Below are 24,226 nucleotides of genomic sequence, written 5' to 3' on the forward strand. Positions count from 1 at the left end.
AGTATTTTGAGATTTTGCTCATCAGCACTTAGAACTAGTGATAGGACACAATTCTACTCTCATGGAAGTCAATGTCAAAACTTGCATTGATTTTAATGGATTAGGTTAAACCCTGCCTCCTCCTCCCTTCCCTTCCCCCTTGCCTGCTAAACCACAGTACCCAGAAGTGGGGGAATGCTGTCAGTTTTCCATTTGGAATTGTCACCCTATTTCTTTGTGGGAAATTAACTTTTGGGGTGAGATATCCAACCCTTAGGGCAAAAATTGTAAATGATTAATTGATGGATATTTATTAGTAGTAGTAAATATTGTTTGAAATATGATTGTGCTGTTCCTGTTAATGCTCCTATGATATTTTCACTAGATTTCAAGCAAGATATTTGTTACAATTTTGCTGGAGCTATCATTTTCATTGCTGCCCTTCCACTCATTTAGTTAGACATTTTCTGCCAGTGTACCTAGGGATGGAGAGGGGAGAGGGGAGAAGGGGAGGGAGAAAAGAGCAATCCACTCCACGTGTAACATGTACAGTATAGTCCTCATCTCCTTTGGGAAGATTTGAATGGATTACAGTTCACATTATTTTAATAACTTTTAGATTAGGTCATATTTTCTTCTATACTGTTTGTAAATAATGTAATCCTTTGTCTTGTTACCTACGAAGAGTATTATTTTTAAAGAACAAGTAGAAATGCAAACCTTAGAAAGGAGAGCGGGGAAGGCAACAGAGAGAATGAAAGGGAAAATACATTTTCTTTGTAGAAATTTATTTCACGTTTAAAGTCAGGAAAAGGGAGTGAATTTCCCAGCTTTCTACCTACAAATAAATTGTGGCTTGTTTTTCTCATTTTCAATCATGGATATTGGACACTCTTTGGTATGAATGGGGCTAATCTTCTTACAACCCAACACTGAAACAGTCCAGTTTCCCCCCCCCTGAGCACAACCTGGTCTACATTGGGCCACTGAAAAGGCAGAGAGGTCCAGAGTGCACGTGTCTATAGCAAAGTGAGGTTATTTTTCTATCTACAAACCTTTTCCTAAAGCAAACGCTTAACCTGCTCCATCCAGCTCTACCTTCAGCAGAGGGCGGATCTCACCTCTCTTCCTCTCAGACATCAATCGCATTAAGGAGAAGCCAATGGCAACCACCCCACCCTTGTGCCGCGCACTGATATAGCCCTTGAAGACTACTATTCCCAGCATGCAATGCTTCCAACACCATCAGAGTGTTGCATGCTGGGGATTATAGTCCTGAAGCGGAACTTTGGCCACGTCGAACACCGCTTCCTCCATCGCCATTCGGTGCGCATGCGCCCTTCTTTCATTTCCCTCGAACCGCTCTCGCAATCTGAGTCGTCTAGATCACGCGCCCCCTGCTGCCTCAGCTGAGGCAGTGTGTGACTGACTGATAAGTGGCTCGCGAGGCCAAGTCGAGCGAGCTGTCAACGGACGGCGGCGGCGGGAGCGAGGGAGAAAGAAGACGACGCCGCGCGCATGCGTCACTTGGGTTCCGCCACTGCCGTCGTCGCCCTCGTGCCCGGGGGGGAGGTTGGCGTTTGATCGCAGTGCGCGCGCGGCCGCCGTGTGTGTGTGGGGGGGTGAATCAATTCTTACAGAAAAAAAGGGGGGGGGGAACTAGAGGAGCACGCGTGCGCGCGCCCGCGGAGGGGGAAACGAGGCGGCGGCCGCTCGGTCCGGACCCCAGCCCATTGCTGCTCCCCCTCCCCGGCGTGAGCGAGCGAGCGGCGCCTCTGCCCGGCCCCTCCCCCCGCGGCAGGCAGCGAGCGAACGAGCGAGATGGCGGCCGCTGGGACTCTGGCGAAGCAGGAGCAGATCCTGGTGCTCGATCCGCCCACCGACCTCAAATTCAAAGGTACGGGCCGCGCGGGCCGGGCTGCCTCGTGCCGAGGGGCTGCGGGGTGGCGCGGGCAGGCTGGGTCGCCCCCCGCGTGGGCCCCGGCTTCTCCGAGGGACGCGGCGGCGGCGGCAGGGCCCGAACCGGTCTCCCTGCGCGGTGGGGAACCAGAGCCGGTGACCGGGACACGGCGGCGCCGCCGCCGCCATCTTGAGCTCCCGCAGGGAATCGTGTGTCTCGGGCATGGCCAGCGCCGCTGCCTCGGGCCTGGTTCTTGCCCCAGGCCTCTGGGTTGCGGGGAGAAGCGGCAGGTGCCGCAGCAGCCGATACTGCCGCCCCGGGCCGGGAGCCGGGACCCTCCGCTCTCATGCCGGGAACGTCTGAGCCGCAGGCCCTTAAACCTTCCCACATCGCCCGGCCTCCATCGGCCGGGACTGCGCTGGCATCGCTGCCCTGGCCAGAGCTCTCCCTCCCCCCGACACCTCTGTGGCGTGTGCGCCCCCCCCACCCCGGAGCAGGGAAGAGCGGTCCGGGGGATGGAGCGTGTGTGGGGAGAGATCGGTCCCCAGGTGCTCTGCAATCTGTGCCCTGGCCGTAGCTGCGCTCTGCTTGCGGCTGGGCTGAGGCCAGCTGTTAACAATGGTTAGTAGCGGGGAGGGAGTGGTGCTATTTTGCACCATCCGCTGGTATCGCTAGAGGATCTGCTATGGCACGCTCCTTTCCCAGATGGAGTTTGACCCTTTTGGGAGGCAGATGATACGACGCTGGCGTATTTCAGATCACTTTTAGGTGAATCCTTCGGATTGTGTCGGTAGGCAGTTCATTAACTTTTTGGTAATGTGTCAGCTATTTGTATGGCTCCAGCTATGCAGTCTTATTCTGTTTGGCTTAAAACCGTTCCCTTAAAATAGCTGATTAAATACACTGTTCCTGATAAACCCTAACTTTAATAGCGAGGGGTATTCTGAGTAGATAGACGCACATTCAGTTGTTAGGAAGACAGGCTCCTTAGAAGATGAAGACCAAAACCAAACAAAAACAAGTTGTGCTGAAGGGGGTGGGTATTCATAATTATGTGGTAAGTTTCAGTGCTTACAGATTGACAAAGGGCATTAAGTGGAACATTTATTAGGTAAAGCATTTACTGGGAAACAAAATTGTTACGGTTAATGTTGAGAAATTATAAATAAGACTATTTGCATAAATACAAATGCCTTAGCTGTTCAAATAGTATTGGCAGTTCTTATACTTTTTAGCTAATCCTTTACTCTGTTTGTATTTAACTTTTTACTTTTAACTGTGTTAATTTTCAGGTTCATTTTCTATTTATAGTATTTTGGGTCCCGAGACAGTCTTGTGTTTCTTGAGAGATTTTGAAAGTTTAATTGTAGAACCCTTTAATGGGCAAGTAGAAAAAGCTAATGTGATCTTGTACCTTACAGAAGGTAACTGTGTTCCTAACTTTAGATAGCCCATGCTTTTTCAACAAGGTTTAAACCTTATCAGAGAAGACAGATTTATACCAAACTGATTTTCATTTCAGAGCTTTGAATTATTCTCTACCCGTTTAGTCAATTAAAATAAACCCTCAGGAATTACTTTAGTTTTTTTGGTAGTTACACTCAAAATTGTAGATGTTTTTTGATTATACATTGTTAAAACATTATTAGTTTAAGTTTCTCTCAGAGTAGCAGGCCCCAAAATTGTACGTGGTCTTGGAGAATGACTGCACTGTATTTATATTTCACATCTCACAAGAAGAGTAGAATGAGCATAGATGCATGTCACACCAAAGCTAATATTTATAATTGCATGTGTATTGACCTAGTCCTAAAATGTCTCTTTTAGCCCAAAACACATAACATTTACAGGGTATAAACAGAGTTGTTGAGATTGATAAAGAATCATCATTGGACTGCAAAGTGTATAGGAAGGATATGAGTAAGCAAACAAATAGGCTCAGTATGCACCTTCGGAATGGGAGCTGTAAGAATTAAGTGTAAACTTAAAATTTATTTAGACGAGTATAGATGTTGGGAAGGCTTTTCTGGAAGGGGATATTTAAAGAGTATGAAGCAAAGTAGGGCCTTTCAGTGTCTGTATAGAAGGACCAAACTTAGTGTATTTCAGATACAGTGGATCTGTTAGCTCATTCTACATGCCATCCCACTATGTACTCTTTTATATTAATTGCCCATTGTTCTGACCATCAACAAAACACTTTCTCCAATGAAATAACTTAGAAAGTTGGTGGAGGGAGACTAAGTGATATATTTTCCTTTATACCAATTAAGCAATCTGATGATAATGTACCTTCAAATAGGTTCTGTTTGAAATCTAATATGGCAAAATTATATTGTGTTGATAAAAGAATAGAGTGTTACTATGGTTGCCACTGATTTGCTGAAGTTTTTTTGATGGGTGAATGGAAAGTTGTTGATTCATATAGCATTGCTAATGTCAAATACGTGTGCACACCAGACACCCAGATTAGGATTTTTAGAGTCCTGAATAAAAACAGTTTTTGTTTTGCCCCCAAAGGATTTATTTTCTAACATTTGTATAATTATAATAATTTTTAAAAATAAATTGAGAAAACTGAGGCACAGAGTTGATTTCCTGAATGGTCCATAGGCAATGCTGAGAGTACAACCCAGGTCTCTTGCCTTCTAGTTAGAGGTCTTATCCAGTGAACCATCCTACCTTCATAAACAGAGTATTTTTCCAACTTTCAGCCTCAAACATTTTGTTTATATCTTGAGATCTAAGAAGGTATAGCTATACAGTAGTTGCTTGATATCTGAAAGATTTGAAAATATATTTGTTTATTAATCTCCACTGATATGCTCAGTAATTGCTGGGTGTTCATTATCAATCTGAAGTTTTAATTTGCTATCAATCTCTTGACTTTAAACAGATGTCCCATTTAAAAATCATGTAATTTGTTATTGACACTAGGGATGTTAAACTACAGTTATTTGACTAATCGTGTAGTCGATAAGGACCACTCTGCAGAGCAGGTAGCACCATGAGCCTATATGAACTGGGACTAAGCAATCCTGGTTTGTGCTGGCTCCGGGAGCCATCTGAGCTGTGGCCCTGCATTTTAAATCTTACTATTTTTAAAATGCAGAGGCGCAGCATTCTGGACCACTGTGAGCCAGGACTGGTCGGTCCCAGCTCACACTGAATCCAGCAGCATCTGTTTGTGCAGCTTATGCTTATTGGGTAGTTGACTAGTCAAGTACTCGGGAACATCCCTAATTGACACTTGAAACTCCCAGCATGGTCTTAATTAAATCAGTAAAGGCTCTTTTTAATCTTTAAAAATATTTATTATTTTGATAATTTAATAGGGGTTGCTTTTTGGGTGTCAATTCTTTTATTCTCATCTAAAGAGCTGCCGAATCAATAATAAACCAGGTATGTGTTTTGACTTCATTATTGAAATTTCTTCAGAATTTCATGTCAGAGTTCACCGTTCAGAGGGACATTTCCCAGATCTGTAGAAGAGCTCGTTGTAGGCTCAAAAGCTTATCCGTCTCACAATAGGAGTTAGTCCAATATAAGATACTACGTCACCCACCTTGTCTCTAATATTCAGACACTAACATGGTTACAACACTACATTAACAGCTCATTCATTTTGTCAGTATTTAATAGTGATATTCCTGGCTATTCTGATTTAAATGTTGCTTTTTGTTCTAACTCTGTATAATAACCCATGGAATATTAGACCCATTTCACTTTGAAGAGTTTGTAAGTATTTTCTCTCTTTAAATTTTAAAAAAAATCCTTATGTTACTAACATCTGAAATTATTAAATGAAAAAAATACATTTATAATGAAGATTACTTTTTGCTTTTTCCTTGATTTGGACAATGAAAATAGGCTCACCTTCATTTTATGGCTCTTACACTAGTACCATACTGCTGTATTGGTTGCAAACATTTCAGAGGAGCATTTGAATAGTCTCTTCATTGGGATTTTGAAAAATTATGAAAATTTCTGTTTAGTAAACCTGAATTTTTTGGGGGGAGTAATTGACTTGATAATCCTTTAAAGGATTATTAGCCAGTATTTTATTCAGGTGTATATTTCAAGTTGGAACCTGCATAACCATATTTTCAGATTTTAATAAATGCCTTCTTTTAAGTATGGATTATTCTTGATTAATGTTCTTTATTGAAGATCTTGTTACAGGATTGTGAAATCCAGTTGTCTAGCTATTGGAAAGGGTACTTATTTGAAAGTGTAAACAAAATATCATTACAGGTTGAACTTCTCTAGTCCACCATCCTTGGGACCTGACCCGAGGTCAATATTGTCGTGCAGCATTACCAACACTTCCACTGCTTACTGGGCTCTTACAAGACGTTTAGGGTAAATTAGAACTAAATAACAGCACAGAACACTGAGAGCCAGGACTGGTGGCTGTAAGCAAACTTTATGGGACCATTGGAAACTTGGCCACACCCATGATAAGTATAATTTGGCTACTAAACTCATGCTGGACAATCAGTGTTGCCAGACTAGAGAGGTTCAACCTGTACAAATGTGAGGAATAAGGATGTTAAATTTAGATTAATCAACTAATAGTCGATTTTCATCAACTATCAATTAGTCGATAAGGGCACCTCCGCCTTCAAAATGTGGCAAGGCTCTTGCTACGTTTCAAAGGCAGAAGTGACACGGGGCCAGCGGGGAAATCAGGCAGTCCCCCGCTGGCCGCGTGCTCCCTGCTTTTGAGATGTACATTTAAAAAGCAGGGAGCATGGGGCCAGCGGGGACTGCTCGAATTCCCTGCTCACCTCTTGCTCTTGCGGTGCTTCTGCTTTTGAAATGTAGCAAGAGCCTCACTCTCCCTACATTTCAGAGATGGAAGTGCCGCCAGTTCCCTGCTGAGTCCCTGCCTCCCTCCCCACTCTGGAGGCGGTGCTGGATCTTAACTGGCTTTTAAGCTGGCTCCTCCTAGCATTGTCTCCTGCCCCCTCCCCTCCCCACCTTGCTTGCTCTCTTTGATAGCAGCTGCAAGGTGGGGCGGGAAGCAATTAGTCGAGTTGAGTAGTCACTTATATCCCTAGTGAGAATGAGTGGAGTGTTTTTCCATTTTGTACCTGATTTTTGTCATGTTTCAAGCTAAAATAACAAATAAGCAGACTGAAATCACCAAGTTACCAATAGTAATGAATATAACATCAAATTTCATTTCTCATTATCAACCTGATTTGTAATCTAAACTCATTAGAAGATTGTAAAATCACCTTCAGTTATAACCAGCATTCATGCGGATTAATTTTTTCAGGTTACATAAAATACTGAATGAAATTGGGTTGTTAAATATCTGTGGGAGACAGCAAGGGGGGGTGCTCCATGGAGCTAGCATGTGCAGAGAGCTGACTTAAAAGCTGGTTCCTCTCTCATATCGGCTCCTGCCTCCCCCCACACGTGCTCTCTATCAGAGGCAGCAGCGCAGCGGGGAGGGATTTTTAAAAGCTGGTTCCCCATGGGCACCCTATCCCTCCTCTCCCACCCTTGCTGTCTCTGATCCAGAAGTGGCAATGGGTGTGGGGGAGGAGAGAAGCATGTAGCCATTGGGATTAATTGATGATTAATTAGTTAATAGTGTAACTGACTACACTCTGACATCCCTAGTATGGAAATATTTTCTAGCTGCTAGATGTCCATCTGGGGTTTCTCGTGATTATTAGAACCATATCAATAAAGTATTGGAGTTTAGTAATATGCTTTGTAATCGCTGGTTTGCTCTGGGTAATGCTGAAAGCTATAGGATATGCATTACTGCAAATCGAGAAGGTTGAATTTAAGAGTAAAAATAGCTCAATGTTAAATCCACCCCCTTGCCTTCAAGATCAGTTGCCAAAATTGGCCCAGGCTATGTGTGTGTGCAGGATTTGAACTCCTTAAACATAATCTATAACTGCTTTATTTGATTGTGCCTGGATTGGATCATCTTTTGGCTCTTCCCAAGTGTCAATCGGATTGTGGAAGATTAGTATTGAATTGTGCTGTCTTAAGTTTTCACTGTGAGGTAATGTTTCTGAATAAAAATAACAGAAAATAGTCATGCTAGTTATATTTTAAAAGCCAAAATATTAGATTGCCCAGGAAAAATTTGATGAAAATGGTTATGGGCACTATTGTGATTTTACTATTTATAAAATGAAGTCTTTTATACTTAATATTTCTCAGTGCTATGTGTAAGTTTTGTCTAATGAGATATATCATTCTATGTGAAGTTCAGTACCTAAGGGGCTGTGAATAATCATTGATTTTTTTTTTTAAGGCCAAAAGTGTTTGACCTCATACAAAACACAGTTCATAGAAATTTACCAAGTGAACATTGGTTCAGGATAACCTATAATTTTTGTAGTAGCTACTCGATGAAATAAAATGTTAGAAAGTAACAGTGATTTGTACAAATGTGATGAGAAACTAAAATTCAACATTTTAAAAAACTTTAGTCAGTATTTACAGGGAAGTGTTGTGATCATTGTCATCTCGTAATCACACAATGAGGGAAGAAGGGTTTTGCGACTAACTGCTCTTATGTGTATTAAAGTGGAAATAGTTATGCTTAAATAGTGACATGACTTGTTCTTTATTCAGATAGAAAAAAAATATTAATAAATACTTAGAGTATTTGTTGTCACAGGGTTACTTTCTTTCTTTGGAGTTAAAAGGAATTGTTTTACTCAATTTATCCTACTTCCAGGCACCGTTGAAACACCATCTACATCAGGGGCAGGCAAAATGCAGTCTGCCAGACATTCAGATCCAGCCCTCTAGGCTGCCAATGTCCAGTGGGACTCTTGGGCAGGCTCTCTGCCTGCTGCACCCCTTCAAGCAGCTCAGAGCAGCAAGCTCTTGGGGCCAGCCTGCGCATCTCTGTGCGGCATGCCCCTGCGGGGGAGAAGGGAGTGGGTGCGCACTGTCCCAGCCTCCAGCACAATCCTTGTAGCTACTGTTGGCCGGAAATCTGCCAATGGGAGCTGCCTGGGTCATGCTTGTGGGCCCAGGCAGCTTGCAGAGCCCTCCTCCCTGTTTATTGTGCACTGCAAAGATGTACATGCTGAGTATCCTACTTGGCTGCTGGCTGAGAGCCACCTGTGTTAAGTGCCTCCTGACCAGAGTCTATACCTGGCACCCCACCGCCTCGCAACCCAAACTCTCTGCCCACCTGCCCCAGGTCACAATTCTCACCCTCTGCACTCCATCCTGCACCCTTTACCCTAGTCACAACTCCCTACCATACCCTGCATCCCCTCTTTCACCCACTTCCCAGGTCAGAATCCTCTCCTGCAAAGACACACACTCACAGACCCCACACTCCCTCATACACTCTAATCTCCTGCCCCACATCACAACCTCATTCTTCACCAAACTCCCTCCTAGACCTCACCTCTCCAGCACGTTAAACCCCTACCCCACGCTCCTTTCAGCAACGAACTTCTGTCCCAGGCACCCAACACCCTCCATTAATACCATAGAAAAGTGCAGCCCTTGTCCTCTTACAAATTCTTGGAGTGCCCTCCCTCCATCGGAAATATTGCCTACCCCTGATCTGCATTATTCTAGATTTCTCTCAGATGCTGCTAATCATGGTTTGAGAATGAAACTGACAGACCTTTTTAATGGCCGCTATGAAAAACAGAACCTAGAACATAATCCGTGATGTTTGGCCAAGAGTGGTATGTAGCAGTGATTTCAACCTTTCTAGGGTAAAGTATTCCTTTCAGGAGGCTGATTTGTGTACCCCCAAGATTAACCTCACTTAAAAACTATTTACAGAATGATGCATAAAAATACATACCTATAACTGTACTTCATTACTAAAAATGCTTGCTTTTTTGTTTTAACCAAATTATAAAATAAATTGTAACCCCTCCCCCCCCCAAGTTGAGAAACACTGATATAAACTTTAGTAGTGGAGTAAAAACAAGTGACAGTACAATCTAAAGTTTCATATAGTAATAGAGAAGTAGCTGTGTTAGTCTGATCTTGCCAAAGGAGAGAAAAAAGGGAAAAACAATGTAGCACTTTAAATACTAACAAGATGGTTTAATAGGCGATGAGCTTTCATGGGCCAGACCCACTTCCTTGGATCATATTCTGGAAGAGAATTGGCATGACCATATGTATATCAAAGGGATACAATGAAAAAAGTAAACACATTATTAAACTGACAAATCAGATTTATTATAGAAGGTGGGGTGGGGTGAGGGAACGGGAAGGAGGAAATACTATTTGAGTCAATGAATGGCTAATCAGGGGTGATAAGTGGGGAAGCTATCTTTTTAATGATTAAGGCAGTGGTCCCCAACACGGTGCCCGCGGGCGCCATGGCGCCCGCGGGGGCATTTCAATGCGCCCGCCAGGTGCTCGGGGCTGGCCTGTCCCCGGGCACATGGCGCATGGGCGCTTGCGGGGGGAGCGCCGGGCGCGCGGCACTCGGCGGGACGCGGCGGGGGGAGCGCCAGTCCCGGGCGCGCGGCACTCGGCAGGAGGGGGGGGAGCGCCGGTCCCGGGCGCGCGGCACTCGGCGGGGGGAGAGGAGCAGGAGCGCTGGCCTCGGGCGCGCGGCACTCGGCGGGGGGGGAGGAGCAGGAGCGCCGGCCTCGGGCGCGCAGCACTCGGCGGGGGGGGGGGGGCGAAGGAGCGCCGGCCTCGGGCGCGCGGGACTCGGCGGGAGGGTGGGGGTGGCGGGGAGCGCCGGCCCCGGGCGCGCGGCCCTTAGGGGGGCCCTGCCCCCGGGCACGCAGCTATGGGGGGACCCCGCCCCGGGCGCGCGGTAGGTGGGGCCCCGCCCCCGGGCGCGTGGATGGGGGGGCGCCCCCGGTCCCCGCCCCCTGGCGCCCGGCGGGCAAACGGCCACGCCCCCTGGCGCCCGACAACCTAAAAAGGTTGGGGACCACTGGATTAAGGTAAAGTGTCAAACTTAAGCATGAAAGAAAGTTCTGAAGTTTCCCTCTGTAGTCTGGTGTTAAAGTCTCTTTGAAGTAAGATGCAATGTGGTAAGGTCATTAAAATTATGTCCAGGTAGGTTGAAATGAAAAGCAACTGGTTTTTCCTTGTGAAGATGTTTGATCTGTGGCCATTAATTCTTTGGCGAAGTGTCTGTGAAGTCTGTCCAATATACATAGCAGGACACTGTTGGCACATGATGGCATAAATTATATTTCTGGATGAACAGGAATATGTGTTCTTGATCCTATAACTGACAAAGTTTCGTATAGACATTGCTAGGACTTTTCATGTAACCTGTTGTAAAACGCAGCAAATACCTAGATGAGTTGACACGCACTCTGGAAGACCTCTGTGTGCCCACGGGGGTACCTGTACCCAAGTTGAGAAACACTGGTATATAGTGCCTTGAAGGTTTCAGGGCAGCCCTGTCCTTTAATGGTTCATGTTATATGAGGTAGGTCATATCCTCATAAACTTTTGGTCTGTTTAGTAATTTGATAGCTGTCTTGTAAACGTCTCAAGCACTAGCTATTTTTGCATAGGTGTGACTACCTGCTCTTTCCTGGTTACTCTTTGTGGCCAGTCCGCAGTCATGTCTAGTTAAAAAAAAGAAAAAAATCCTTTAAAATATAATAATCCAAATTAAGTATTTATTAGGGATAATAAAATGCATTAATTTTTGTAAACCTGTGACTGCTGACATTTTCAGCAGTTACATGTTAATACATTTGGGGAAGACTTTTAAGCCAGCTTCCCAAGTGCACCAGCTCCCGCCTTCCCCCGTGTCTGATACAGAGGCAGCAGCATGGGGTGGGAAATGCATGTAACAGTTCACATTCCTACTATTTATTAAATAAATTAAAACCTTCATATATAAAAGGACAGGTAAAAATGTAGCCATGGGTATAGAATACTAACAACCAATAATCCATGATAAAAAATTAAAAACAAAGTTAAAATAAGGATAAATATGTACAGTCGGTTCCCGAGTTGCGAACGGTCGAGTTACGACCATTTGCATTTACAACCAAAGCTCCCATGGAGTGGTTGTGAAGGCGGTCCCTGAGTTACAAACGCAACCCGCGCTTACGAAAAGTGCGGTCGCTATGTAACTCAATGGGGTCCAAGTTACGAACAAATCAAGTTACGGCCAAGTGTTTGGTCCGTAACTCGTTCATAGCTTGGGGAGAGGCTGTACAATATGAATACAAGAGGATACTTGGAATGGAGCTCTGGGATTACTGTTTGTCACTGAACATAGCCAGCATGTCTGTAGTGGCATACAACATGAGTCTGCATTAGGGATGTGAACAAGTAGTCGATTAGTTGATTAACTGATAAACCTAGGCTTATTGGTTAATCTAGTCAACTACTCACTTCCCCTTGCTGCTCTTGCAGGGCAGCCTCCCTTACACCCAGCAGCCTCTGTCTGCAGGGAGCTCGGACCCCTCGCACGGACAGAAGCTGCTGCCACCCCATGGTACTGCCTCTCTGTCAGAGGCAGCAGCGCGTTGTGGCAGGCAGCCAATCTGAGGGAAGTTGGTTTTTTAAACTGGCTTCCCTCGCGGACAGGCTCCCACCTGGCATCCAGCACTACTGCCTCTGATGGCAGGGGGCTCCCCAAGTGTGGGGCTGGAGAGCACAGGCTGCCAGCCCCACCCCTAGGGACTTTAGAATAGTCAACTAACCACTAAGAATTCATGCAGTTAGACTATTCGATTAACAGATAGCTAACATCCCTAGTCTGAATAAAAAACTTCAACAACAACAACAACTGTTAGTCTTGCAGTACGTTAAAGAGTAACAAAACATGTTGATGGTATCATGAGCTTTCTTGGGCATAACCCACTTCTTCAGATGAATGGAGTTATTAAAGGTCCAGTTTTGAAATTAATTGGAGGTGAGGGGAGAATAAAAGGGAAAAAAGGGAAAGAAATAGTCAATTGGGGGCGTTTATACTGAAGAACCACGCAAATTGAGCTACTTCAATTGTGTAGCTTGTTTCAAAATAGCGTCTTATTTCAAAAGAACACTGTTCTCCGATTTCCCTTATTCCTCGTAGAATGAAGGTTACAGGAGTCGGAGTAAGAAGTCCTCCAGCTTGACAGTATTTTGACACTATTTCTGCTGGTATTAATGGAGGGTGTTGGGTGCCTGGGACAGAAGTTCGTTGCTGAAAACGTTAGCTTTTAATTGTAGCCATGGATGATAATGAAAGATTCGAAGAGAAGGATATTGGCGTTTGAGAGGAGTTGTTATAGAAAGATCCTGAGAAATAGGATGGATGCAGAAGGTCACCAATGAGGAATTACATAGGAGGATACAACCGAAAGAGAACCTACTGCAGAAGGTTATACAACGGAAGTTACAGCTATTCGGGCATATCTGCAGAATGAACGACAAGCGAAAAGTTAAGACCCTGGTATTCGGCATAATGGATGGTCCGAATAGGAGAGGCAGAACCCACAGAGAACGGGTAGATGATATAGTAAATTAGTTTCTGTAGACTAGCTCTGCACCAAGCCACTCCGCACTGGACAGGGAAAGATGGAAGGAGATGGTGAAGGAGGCATTGGACACCAATGGGCGTTGAGCTCATGGATGATAATGATGATCAGGGCTCAACAAATTATGGAAAACCCTACTCGCCAGACAAAAAAGGGACCCCCCCCAGTGTTTTTTTTTTAATGGCATAAATTCCTAATACAAATAAGAACAGTTAATTACTAATAAGTTATTTATAAATATCACCCAAGTTACTAATAAATATCTTATGAACCTCTACCTTTTCCCTCTGCTTCCATGTCTCCTCCCCTTGCTCCATCAGTTCCCTTGGTGCCTGCTGCCCCCCAATTCCTCACCCTCCTCTGCTGTTCTGACTCCTGCCCTTCTCACTGCTCTCAGCCTTCCGGAGACCTGACCCCCTCCACCAGCCCTTCTCTACCCCTTGTGCCCACTCCTCCAGTAGCCCCACTCTGATCATGTGAGCTACCCCTCCTCATCCCCTCTCCTAACACCTCCCTCTGCACACCTGCCCTGCCTCTCTCCTTTGGTGCTGATGCCTTCCCTGCAGGTCTCTGCCCTTCTGCTTCACCTCCAAAATCCCCTGGCACCTGCACCCTCCTGATGCCTCCCCCTTCCCTCACTGCCCCTGCCCCCTTTGCCCTCTTTTTCCCCGATACTCACCCCCCAGCACCCTTTGCCTACATTCCCCCCATGCCCCTGTGCCCTCACACATGCCTTGCTCCATCCCCGCCTTCCTCATGCCCACCCCTTCTTTCAAGCCTTCTCCCTGCACCTCTCCCTCCAGCCCCCAATGCCCTTACCTTCTCTTTTCCCAGCATCACCCTGTCCCCACTGACACCTTCCCTCCTGCCCTTTTCCTCACTGTCTCCACTTGGCCCCCTGGCATTTGTCTCTCCTGCACCCTGTTCCTTGGGGTATGTCTAGACTACAGGCTTTTGTCGACAGAGGTTTTGTCGACAAAGCTTCTGTCGACAAAGAGCATCTAGACTACAGCCAGTTCTGTCGACAAAGCAAGCCACTTTGTCAACATGAGAGTGTAGACGCAAAGGACAGTGTAGATACAATAATGCCTTCTATTGACAGAACTCTGTCGATAAAAGGCATTATTCCTCGTAGAATGAGGCTTATCGCTGTCGACAAAACTGCCGAGTTCTGTTGACGTTATGTCGACGGAACTTGGTGGTAGTGTAGAAGCAGGTATAGTTTTGTCGACAAAAGTCTGCTTTTGTTGACAAAACCCTGTAGTCTACACGCACCCTCGGTGCCTTCCCCTTTCTTCTTCTTTTCCTGACCTCCTCCCCTCCCCTTCCTTCTCCTCCCCTCCACACAAGCCTCTTCCCCATATTTTTCCATTTCTCCTCCTCTCCGCACAGCACAGCACCGGCACAGGCCCTACCTGGCTTCTGCTTCCACTTTGTGAGGTTGTTGGGGCCTTTTTGAATCCCGCAGACACCGGCCACGATGTCAGGACACCACCTCACGCCAGCATCCTGGCGGCTGCCAGCGTCCTGCCCTCTGGCTTGTGCCCAGCTTCCTCGTGCCGGAGCTGGACGCAGGCAGCTCAGCACTGAGAATCGCCATACTTTCACTTCCCCGGCGGCGCTCTGCTCCTCCACTGGCTGGCGGATCGAATGGGGCCACACCACCCGTAATGCAGGCTTCGGCCAGCCCGTCACAACGGCCCACCAGGCCAATCCGCCTCTGCACTCACCAGCTGATACAATCTATTCACCATGGATGAGCGGGCAAGTGTATTTGTTGAGCTCTGATGATGATAAAGGAAGAAGTCAAAAAAGATTTACTAATTGAGTCATTTTTAAAATACTTAATCTCAATTCCCTGGCATTTTAAAGTGTACCACCTTTCAAATTCCACCTCCCTCCAGTTCTTCAAGTTCGGGGTTACCACACAATAAAACGTTTTCCCTGCGCGCGCGCGCACACACACACACATCTAGCCAATCATCTTATGAAACAATATGCCTTCTCCACTTCCAAATTAGCATATCTGGGATTTGAATACTAAATTTAGTCAATGAATGTCTTCATCTCTTCATTTAGCCTGTTTTGTACACTGAGGATGTGTCCAGACTATGCTGTTTTTTTTTAAAAAAAACTTCACCTGCATCTAGACTACCGCCGCATTCTTTTGACAGTAAATCAAAAGAACGCGGCCGTTTTGTCGACAGCGGTAACCTAGTTTTACAAGGAAGAATGCCTTTTTTAACAGAGATCTGTCAAAAAAGGCGTGTGGACATGGGGTGGAGGTTGGGAGGAGGTTCTAATAAACAGACATCCAGGGAAAAGCCCTGGTGGACACTCCATCTGCAGGAAAAAACCTCTGTTGTTCCTGTCTGTAGCCATGTCTTAAAGGCACAGGCACCCTGGGCAGCAGTTGTAGCAGGAAGGCAGCAAGGGGAAGCCACTGACCACACAGCTCACCCTGCCTGTCTGCCAAGGAAGCATGGCACAAGCGCAAGACCCCTGAGTCCCCCAAGGACTTTTCAGGGAGCCATCCCACGAGCTTTCTAGGGGTACAAAGAGGCGAGTGCCAGACTGGTCAGGGCCTGAGGTCCTGACACTTTTGGAACTATGGGGAGAGGAGTAATCACTGCAGGCTCTGCATTCCCGCTGCTGCAATGCAGACATTTACGCCTGCATGGCCAAGGCGCTGGCCAAAAAAGGCCATCACCCCAGAACCTTGGACCAGGTGTGGGCCAAGGTAAAAGAACTGAGGCAGGGCTATATCAGGGTCCACGAGCGCAGCTCTACCTGCGCGTACTTCCAGGAGCTGGACAGAATCCTGCATGGTCGGGAACACCTCTCTGCCCTGATTCTTGTGCAGTCTGGGTTGCACACACTCATCCAGCAATGCCAGGAAGTGGCTGAGGACAACCTGGAGCAGCAGCTGCAGGAGGAGGAGGAGGACGACCCCAACAGGAATCTTGTCACCCTGACCCTGGAGCTGGTCCTCCAGATCCAGGAGGCCTCGCAGGCATCTTCTGACCCTGGTGAGGGAACATCAGGTGAGTGTGGTCAGGGTCTCTCACACAGAGCAGGGGAGGTGGAAGCACAGGGGATGTGGGCCAATCTGTAAGTCATGCTCTTCCTGGACAGCTTGCACCTCTCTGTCCATGTGCAAGCATGTTTGTTCCCAGAGCACATATGGGCAGGTGCTCACAGCTCGGGGAGGGCCCCACATGTGTCTGACCCTAGGGAGGGCTGTCATCCCCCCTCCAGGAACTGCGGGAAGCAGGCTGGTCATAAGGGCACACACATGACACACACAGACCACCGCAAGTGTCACACCTAGCACTTGGACATGTATGCACAAGCGACACAACAATCGCTCCCGCAGACAGTGCTGTCATGGGTAGGGGATGGATGGGTGGGTGTGTGGGTGGGGGCCATGGGAGACCCAAGCTGTTCTAGGCCCCTGTCCCACGTCTTGTGACCCACTGTGGCTGGACACTTCCCTGGGCTGAATGGTGTGTGAGAGAGAGAGGGGGGGGGGGGGACATTGCCTTAGCCACCTTGGGGCCCTTGTGAGGCCGAGGCTGCTGGCCAGACCAGACATGGGCTTGCAGTGAGAACATTGCCATCCTTTGTACCAATGACTTACTGATCACAAGCAGGGACAGTGTTTGCATTCATAAAACTGACCACTTCTCTCTCTTCTCAACAGCTGGACCTGCTGGATCAGAGCACCATGCGACAACTGCACCACCACCCACCCAGTCCCATGCCTGCCGGGTCTACAATGATCTCATGCGGAGGCATGTTGAGTCCCTCGAACGGATGGAGGAGACCATGGCTGAAAGGACATGGGAAGAGGCTTGGTGTAACGACCGCTTGCTGTAGGATTTCCTCCCTCAGTGACCAGCAATGTGTGGGAGTATCCGTGAGGCCACGGGTGTCCCAGGTCCTGTCCCCATTGCCACTCCTGCTCAGCCTGCTCCTGCCCCCTCTGCCCCCCCTTCTTCCTCCTCATCCCCTGCCCCCCCTCGCCCCCTGCTATCGCAGACCCAGCTGCAGCGCCCCCCCCCCACCCGAGGCCCCACTTGATCCCAAGTACATTTAGGGCCACGGACCCGAGGTGGCAGACTTTTGTGGGCCATGTGACACCCTCAGCCCTAAACCTCCCTCCTCCAGGTTTACATCCCCCCTCCTTCCCAGTTAAAAAGACTTTGCTAGTTTAACAAGACAGTTTATGTTTTTAAACATTTTGCGCACAGTTTTATTTTGTTACAAAAAGTTAATTCTTTGCACATTGTTTGATGGTTTGGTAATAAACATCATGTTTTTGACATAAAACCTGTGTGTGTGTGTGTGTGTGTGTGTGTACGTACACATGTACGTACGTATGTACGTACTGTCTGGAGACTGGTGCAGGGATGGGTGGTGGGAGGAAAGGTCTTGCGCGGGCCCTGGCCACAGGCCCCATTGGGAAGGCCCTGGAGAGAGTCATTGGGCTCCTGCTGCGAATCTTTCACAAAGGGCCTCCCAGATGCGGACCCCCACCTGATGGGCTTGGCAGATGGCAGCTGTCCGGGGCTGCTCGAACTGCCTCCCCTCAACATCAGCCTGTCTCCCCCACTCTGGGAGGAAGGCCTCCCCTTTGCTGGTCACCAGGTTGTGGAGCATGCAACACACAGGCACCACCTCGGGGATATTGCGTTCCCCCATGTCGAGGCGAGTGAGCAGGCACGTAAACCTTCCCTTCACCTGGCCAAAGGCGCATTCAATCTGCAAGCGTTAAATTGATCCCTGCTCGTGTTTAGATGCCCAGTGTACAGCTTCATGAGCCAGGCATAAGGGGGGTACGCTGCATCAGCCACAATGCAGATTGGCATCTCCATGTCCCCAACAGCAAAGTTTCGCTGTGGGAAGAATGTTCCAGCCTGTGGTAAAGGTAGGAATTTCTGAAGATCTGGGCATCATATGCCCAGCTCTACCACGCCACACAAATGTCAGTGAATTGTCCATGATGGTCAACCAGGGCCTGTAGCACCATGGAGAAGTAGCCTTTTCTGTTGATGTACTAGGCTGCTCGATGGGGCAGTGCATGGATTGGGATGTGAGTTCCATCGAGCGCTCCTCTACAGTTTGGGAATCTCAGCCCAGCAAAGCTGGCCATGATGGTGTCCAGGTCTCCGAGGCAGACAATCCTGTTCAGCAGCTCCGAGTTGAAGGCTCTCATCACCTGCAGAAATAGACACATACAAACACATAGAATAGGGAGTTAGAGGGGTTGCCTGAGTCCTTGGGAGGTGCCTCCCATCCTTTTTCCCCCCCCGCCTGACCCCAGGAATTCTCCCACCCTTCAGGCAGCTCCTCCCAGTAGTAGGGCAGGGTGCGGCCAGGAGCCCTCCCCCACTCCCACTCCATTGCCCCCCTCCCTTTTCTGTTACACTCCCTTTACCCCGCATCAACTGTGTCCTCCCCCCCCCCCCCCCCCGAAGGACTTACCTCCATCAACACGGCGCCAACAGTAGAGCTCTCTACGCCAAACTGGTGTCCACCGAATGGTAGCTGTCGGGGGTGGCCAGCTTCCAGAGGGCAATAGCCACCCTCTTCTCCAGGGGGATGGCAGGACACAGGTGGGTGTCCTGTCGTTGCAGGGCAGAGGTGAGCCAGGTACAGAGCTCCTGGAATGTGGCCTTATGCATCCTGAAGTTTCAGAGCCAAGCCTGGTCGTCCCACCGCTCCATAACAAGCCGGTCCCACCAGTCTGACTTGTCTCCAGCCTCCAAAATTGCCTCTCGTGGAAGAGGTTTGGTGGCAAGAACAGTGTTTCTGGAGCCCGAATAAGGGACTCAAGGCTGGGTTCAGAATCCAGACCTGGCATGAACATTGTGAAGGTCTCATGGAGTTGCAGCAGAACTTGAAGCATTACAGTGTGGGGCCATCGCCTGCCCAGGGGCAGCTCCAGTTCCATGGCAAAAAAAGGATTGTAAAGCACAAATCCTAATAAAAAAACCACACTGCTGTGGTGTCCCAGAAAGCAGGGCACTCAAAGCAAGCACTGCAGAAACTTTGCTGTCCCTCTAGAGCAGTGGTCCCCAACCTTTCGAGGTTGTTGGGCGCCAGAGGGGGTGGCCGTTTGCCCGCCATGGGGCGGTGACACTTGCGCCCCGGGGGCGGGCCCCCCCCATAGCTGCGTCCCCGGGGCCGGCGCTCCTCCTGTCCAGCGCCGCGCGCCCGGGGCCGGCGCTCCTCCCGCCATGTGCCCGGTGCCAGGCCAGTCCCAAGCACCTGGCGGGCGCATGGCACCCACGGGCACCGTTTTGGGGACCACGGCTCTAGAGGATAGGCAAGCCAGCTCCAGGAGCAGAGGAACAGCTGTTCAGGGGGGCCCCTTTAAGCACGTGATTGCAAAGAGGATGCTGCAGGACCCAGAAGTAAAGGCTGCCCCCATTCCCTGGCAGAAGTGCTTCCAAGTGCCCTTTTTTCGACAGTGTCCAGGCAGACTGGATCGTAAAAGCGGATCGCTTTTTTGATCCACTTAGTGCAATCTAGACGCTCTTTTTTAAAAGAGGCTTTTTTGAAAGTATCTTTTGAAAAAGCCTCATTCGAAAAAGGCGTGTAGTCTAGATGTAGCCTGAGGGAGATGTAAAATCTTAACTTTCCTCACGATAGCATTTAAAACACAAAAGGCTCAATTAAAAGCAAATTATAAAACAACCTGGGTAAAATATACGTCCATAAAATCATCAATTTTTGGACATGTTTCAAAAGGGTTTCACATTAACACACCTTTTCAGTCAATTTCACAGGGTATCACCCACCCCGTCAAAAGGTCTATATTTGCAATCAGTTATTTTTCACACTGATGTGGTTGCATTTAGTCTATCTTATCTTTACCTAATTTCCAATTATACTTAAAATTAACCACACAGATTTTACATTTAGCATTTGTTTTCCTAACATTTACCTTCAAGCCTAGTATTCCTGAAGAATCAGTCTAAACTCTCGAGGTTCCTAATCATCTCTTGATACGTCCCACTTAAAATAGCCACATCATCGACAAAAGCCAAGAACATAATACTTTTCCCTTGAATGCTGCACCAAAAGTCTTCAGTCTCCAACTTAACCTGCAAAGGCTCAATGGCTGTATTAAATATTGGAGATAAGGGGTCTCCTTGGTTGAACCCACTCTTTATTTTAATGGACTCGGTGCACTTATCGCCCACTCAAACCCTAGTGATATGATTACTGTAAAGGTCCCTAACAATATCTGTAAATCCCTCATTAATCCGAATCCTCTTAAGGTCCATGCCCTATTGAGTCAAATACTTTGGCCAATCTACAGAAACAATAGCCAACTCCTGTCCATTTAATTTAGCCCCTTCAATTAAATTGTCTAAAATGATTGAGAAAATATATAACTGAGTATTGTTTGTCTTGGAGCAATGTCTAGTTTGACACTTAAGAGCTCGAAAAGGTCTCAATAAGGTGGCCTGAAGTATGGTGATATTTAAATATGGCTAGAGATCATTAAAAAATCACTAGGTTTTAGCTTTTGAAAGATTAGAAAAAGTTTTCTGCGATATTTAAAATTCTAGATTGTATTGCTATGTTATCTTCAATATGAGAGGAGACTTGCAATGAAATCAATTATGTAAACTTAGAACAAATCAGAAATACTGTTTGATGGGCATAGCCCATGGAGTTGAATTCATTACTACAAGAGGCTATAGTAAAATATGGGAGATAAATTTAGAAAAGGACTCTTATTCCTGGTGTTTGATGTTCATGCTAAAATAAGAGTGGTAATTTTGTAACTTTAAAAACAATGAATAGTCCTGTGGCACCTTAAAGACTAACAAAAATATATAGTATCATGAACTTTCTTGATTAAAACACACTTCATAGTCCTTTGTGATGATTATATATAAAGAATCAAGAAAATATATTTTAATTTCAGAATAGCTTTCCTGTTGCAGCAGAGGCTAGAAAGATCTATGTGAACTAGCCGGGAAGTTCCATTTTTGAGAAGGCATATATGCCCAATGGTATTGCTTATTGGACATGTTGAATAAACTTGAAATCTTTGCTTTACTTGTGTATCGGGTGAAAACCTTTGGGATATTTTCTTTTTCTAAGTTTTACTGTTCTAGTCTGGCATTCTTTGTGTAATTTCTAGAAGAATGCCCATGTGTATCTCTGCCTTAATTCATCGGTTATTTGCTTTACTTAGATTAGGCAACATGTTTCAGTTGCTGTAATAAAGGATCCTGCCATAGCAATTGTATCGTTGAAAGAAAATGGTTGATCACTTACACCTAGTACAGGAGGCGATCTGTTCCTGGGGAAGCGTCGCAAGTTGGGGGCGTCGTAACTCAAGCCCTCATTTACGATCAGCACCATGCGCCATCAGAAATGCGGGCTGAGGATGTAAGTCATGGGGTGTAAGTCAAAGGAGCCCCTTTCGCACTTTCAGCCATTTTTGTTAGTGTGGGGGGTCGGAACTCAGGTGGTCATATGTCGGGGGCCTCCTGTGGCTGACTCATGGCCTTGAACATCACCTGTTTTTATTAAACATTCATATTCTGCCATCCCTAAAATATTTCTAGCCTACTCTTCTGTTGTCACAACAACAAGAAAGCTCTTGTAATGGGAAAATATTATATCAGTATAAAATTTTGAAAGGGTCATTTTTATTCTCTCTCCTAGAGTGCATCTTCACAGCAGAGCTTAACTCGAAATAAGCAATGTCAATTGTGTAGCTTATTTTGAAATAGCTTATTTCAAAATTGGAAGTGTCTACACAGCACTTATTTTGAAATAGCACACTCTTCCTCCGACTTCCCTTACTCCTTGTACAATGAGGGTTGCAGGAGTCCTCCAGCTTGACAGTATTTTGACATCACATCAAAACAGTTGCCTGCTATGTAGATGCGGACTACATTATTTTGAAATAATATTTTGAAATATTTTGAATTGTCCAAAATTTAGAAGTTTCAGTTGACATGAAGTCAGATTATTCAGTAGGAATAACATTGCTATTAAATCAAAGTGGGATGTGAGTTTGGAATTAACAAAGAGATGTGGACCTTTTAATATAAATAATTGGAAATGAACCTTAAAGAATGCTTGCTACTCTGCTAAATGAATGTGTGAGGAACATCTTTAAATAAAAAAGAACCAAGAAGGTCTAGCAATTGAATATATATCAGGCTCACTGTCTAGAGCTTTTAAATTCTAAAGCTGACTTAAGATGATAATGTTTTTGCCAAGACTACTTATCAGGTATGTGCATTGGTTTGTCTTACCACCCTCCAAATTACAAAATTTCATTTAAATTTTAACACACAATATTGCATTTACACGATGAAATGCAGTTGTTGATTGTGAGCACTGAAGCACATCCGTAAAGTTGTGTTGAGATATAAATATGCTTTGTTATAGTAATGTAAATATTTCATATCACTAAAGGAGTTCTCCCTCATACCATGATGGTTCAAATCTATACAGCATTGTTTGAATATGTATGGTTTTTGGTGTGTTAAGTGATTAATACACTTTAATATTCATTATGCCACTGATACAATCAATTCAGTGGCAGATTTTGAACCTGTATGAGAATATAAACAAGGATTCTTTGAATAGGAAGCTATTGCTTTGTCTAGTTTGAAACTGCTAGGTCTTTTTTCCTAGCTAAGAGGCAGGCCAAAAGTTTGTTTTAGATTTTTTTCCTCCCACAGTACGGCCTGTTAGTCTGCAGTTATGAATGGTAAACTGCACTGATGTTGCTTCTCAGTGTTCTGTTTCTGTTAGATGTAGACAAAAGCTATGTCTACACTGGCAGATGTGAAGCTCTGGCAATTACAGTCTGTCACAGAGCGCTTCAGGGAACCTGCTGTTGCGAGTCCACATTGTGCTTCTTGTCACAATGGAACATGTCCACCTGAGCTGCTCTTGTACTGCCACTGAGAGCAGTGCATTGTGGTAGCTATTCCACTTGCAGCAGAGTGCTTTGGAAAGAGTTTGCAATGCTTCATGGGGTAGTCAGCATCACATGATGCAGGTTTCCCAATCCCATTGCTCTATGGTTATCCTACTACATTGACAGCTGCTTTTTAATAAAAGTCTGGGCAAAGGGGGGAATGTGAGACAGGGAGTATGTATATGGGGGGAGACAGTGAGTTTTGGGGATGTCAGCATGCTGTCTTGTAAGTTCAGACTGTGGCAGGAAACAACCAGTCTTGAGGCAGTGAGAGGAGGAAATCCTGGCATCTCAGCCCCTCTCTCCTTGTCTCTTTCCATGGCTCTTAGCACAGCAATCTCTCTCTCACACATAGGTGCCTGCCTCTGCATTCAACCGCAGGAGCATTCCACCTGAATGGTTTGCTCTGTGTTGGGAGCAAATCAGAATAGCATGCATGCTGTCCAAAATGGAGCTCTGAAAGGGGATTTCTGCATGACTGTGGGGCAGACAGAAGAGTTCAAAACAAGGAACAGAGGGAACTTGAGGGAATTAGAGTCCAGGTAGAACACAGGAAACAATTCAAGTGTCCATACTTGCACCCTAGGGCTGTATCCAGAGCACAGCAAGCTCTGTGCTTTTTGTTGTGATGGTTTACTTATCGTGCAGCAACTGTGGAGTTAGTGCGCATGAAGTGCCTTGCCAGTGTGGAGAATTCAAGAGTTACAGTGCTGGGATCTAATTTACTGCACTGTAACTTGTCAGTTTAGACTTGGACAGGGTCTCTGAAGGTTATAAATAGAACCCTTACCATTCATAAGGGGAAAATCTTTTGCAGATCCACAGCAACCTGCATGGTGATAGGCAGTCTGTGAGAATGGGGAGCAAGATGGAATATCAGGCTTTGTCTACACTATGAGATAAGGT

The 24,226-nt window shown here is 46.3% G+C and overlaps 1 protein-coding gene across 2 annotated transcripts in view; it reads left to right on the forward strand.

Moving 5' to 3' along the window:
* Positions 1 to 1,345: 1,345 nt before the first annotated feature.
* VAPA (VAMP associated protein A) overlaps positions 1,346 to 24,226 on the forward strand; it is a 48,128-nt gene continuing 25,247 nt past the window's right edge. The window contains exon 1 of one of the 2 annotated variants that reach the window (XM_075920981.2): positions 1,346 to 1,876. In XM_075920981.2, coding sequence (XP_075777096.1) covers positions 1,801 to 1,876 — 76 coding nt within the window. In that variant the 5' untranslated portion in view covers positions 1,346 to 1,800. The remainder of the gene's footprint in view (positions 1,877 to 24,226) is intronic. The other variant, XM_075920982.2, reaches the window with a different exon arrangement.

Source organism: Pelodiscus sinensis, chromosome 2 (assembly GCF_052426305.1).
Source record: "Pelodiscus sinensis isolate ZL-2025 chromosome 2, ASM5242630v1, whole genome shotgun sequence".
Classification (NCBI taxonomy): Eukaryota; Metazoa; Chordata; order Testudines; family Trionychidae; genus Pelodiscus; species Pelodiscus sinensis.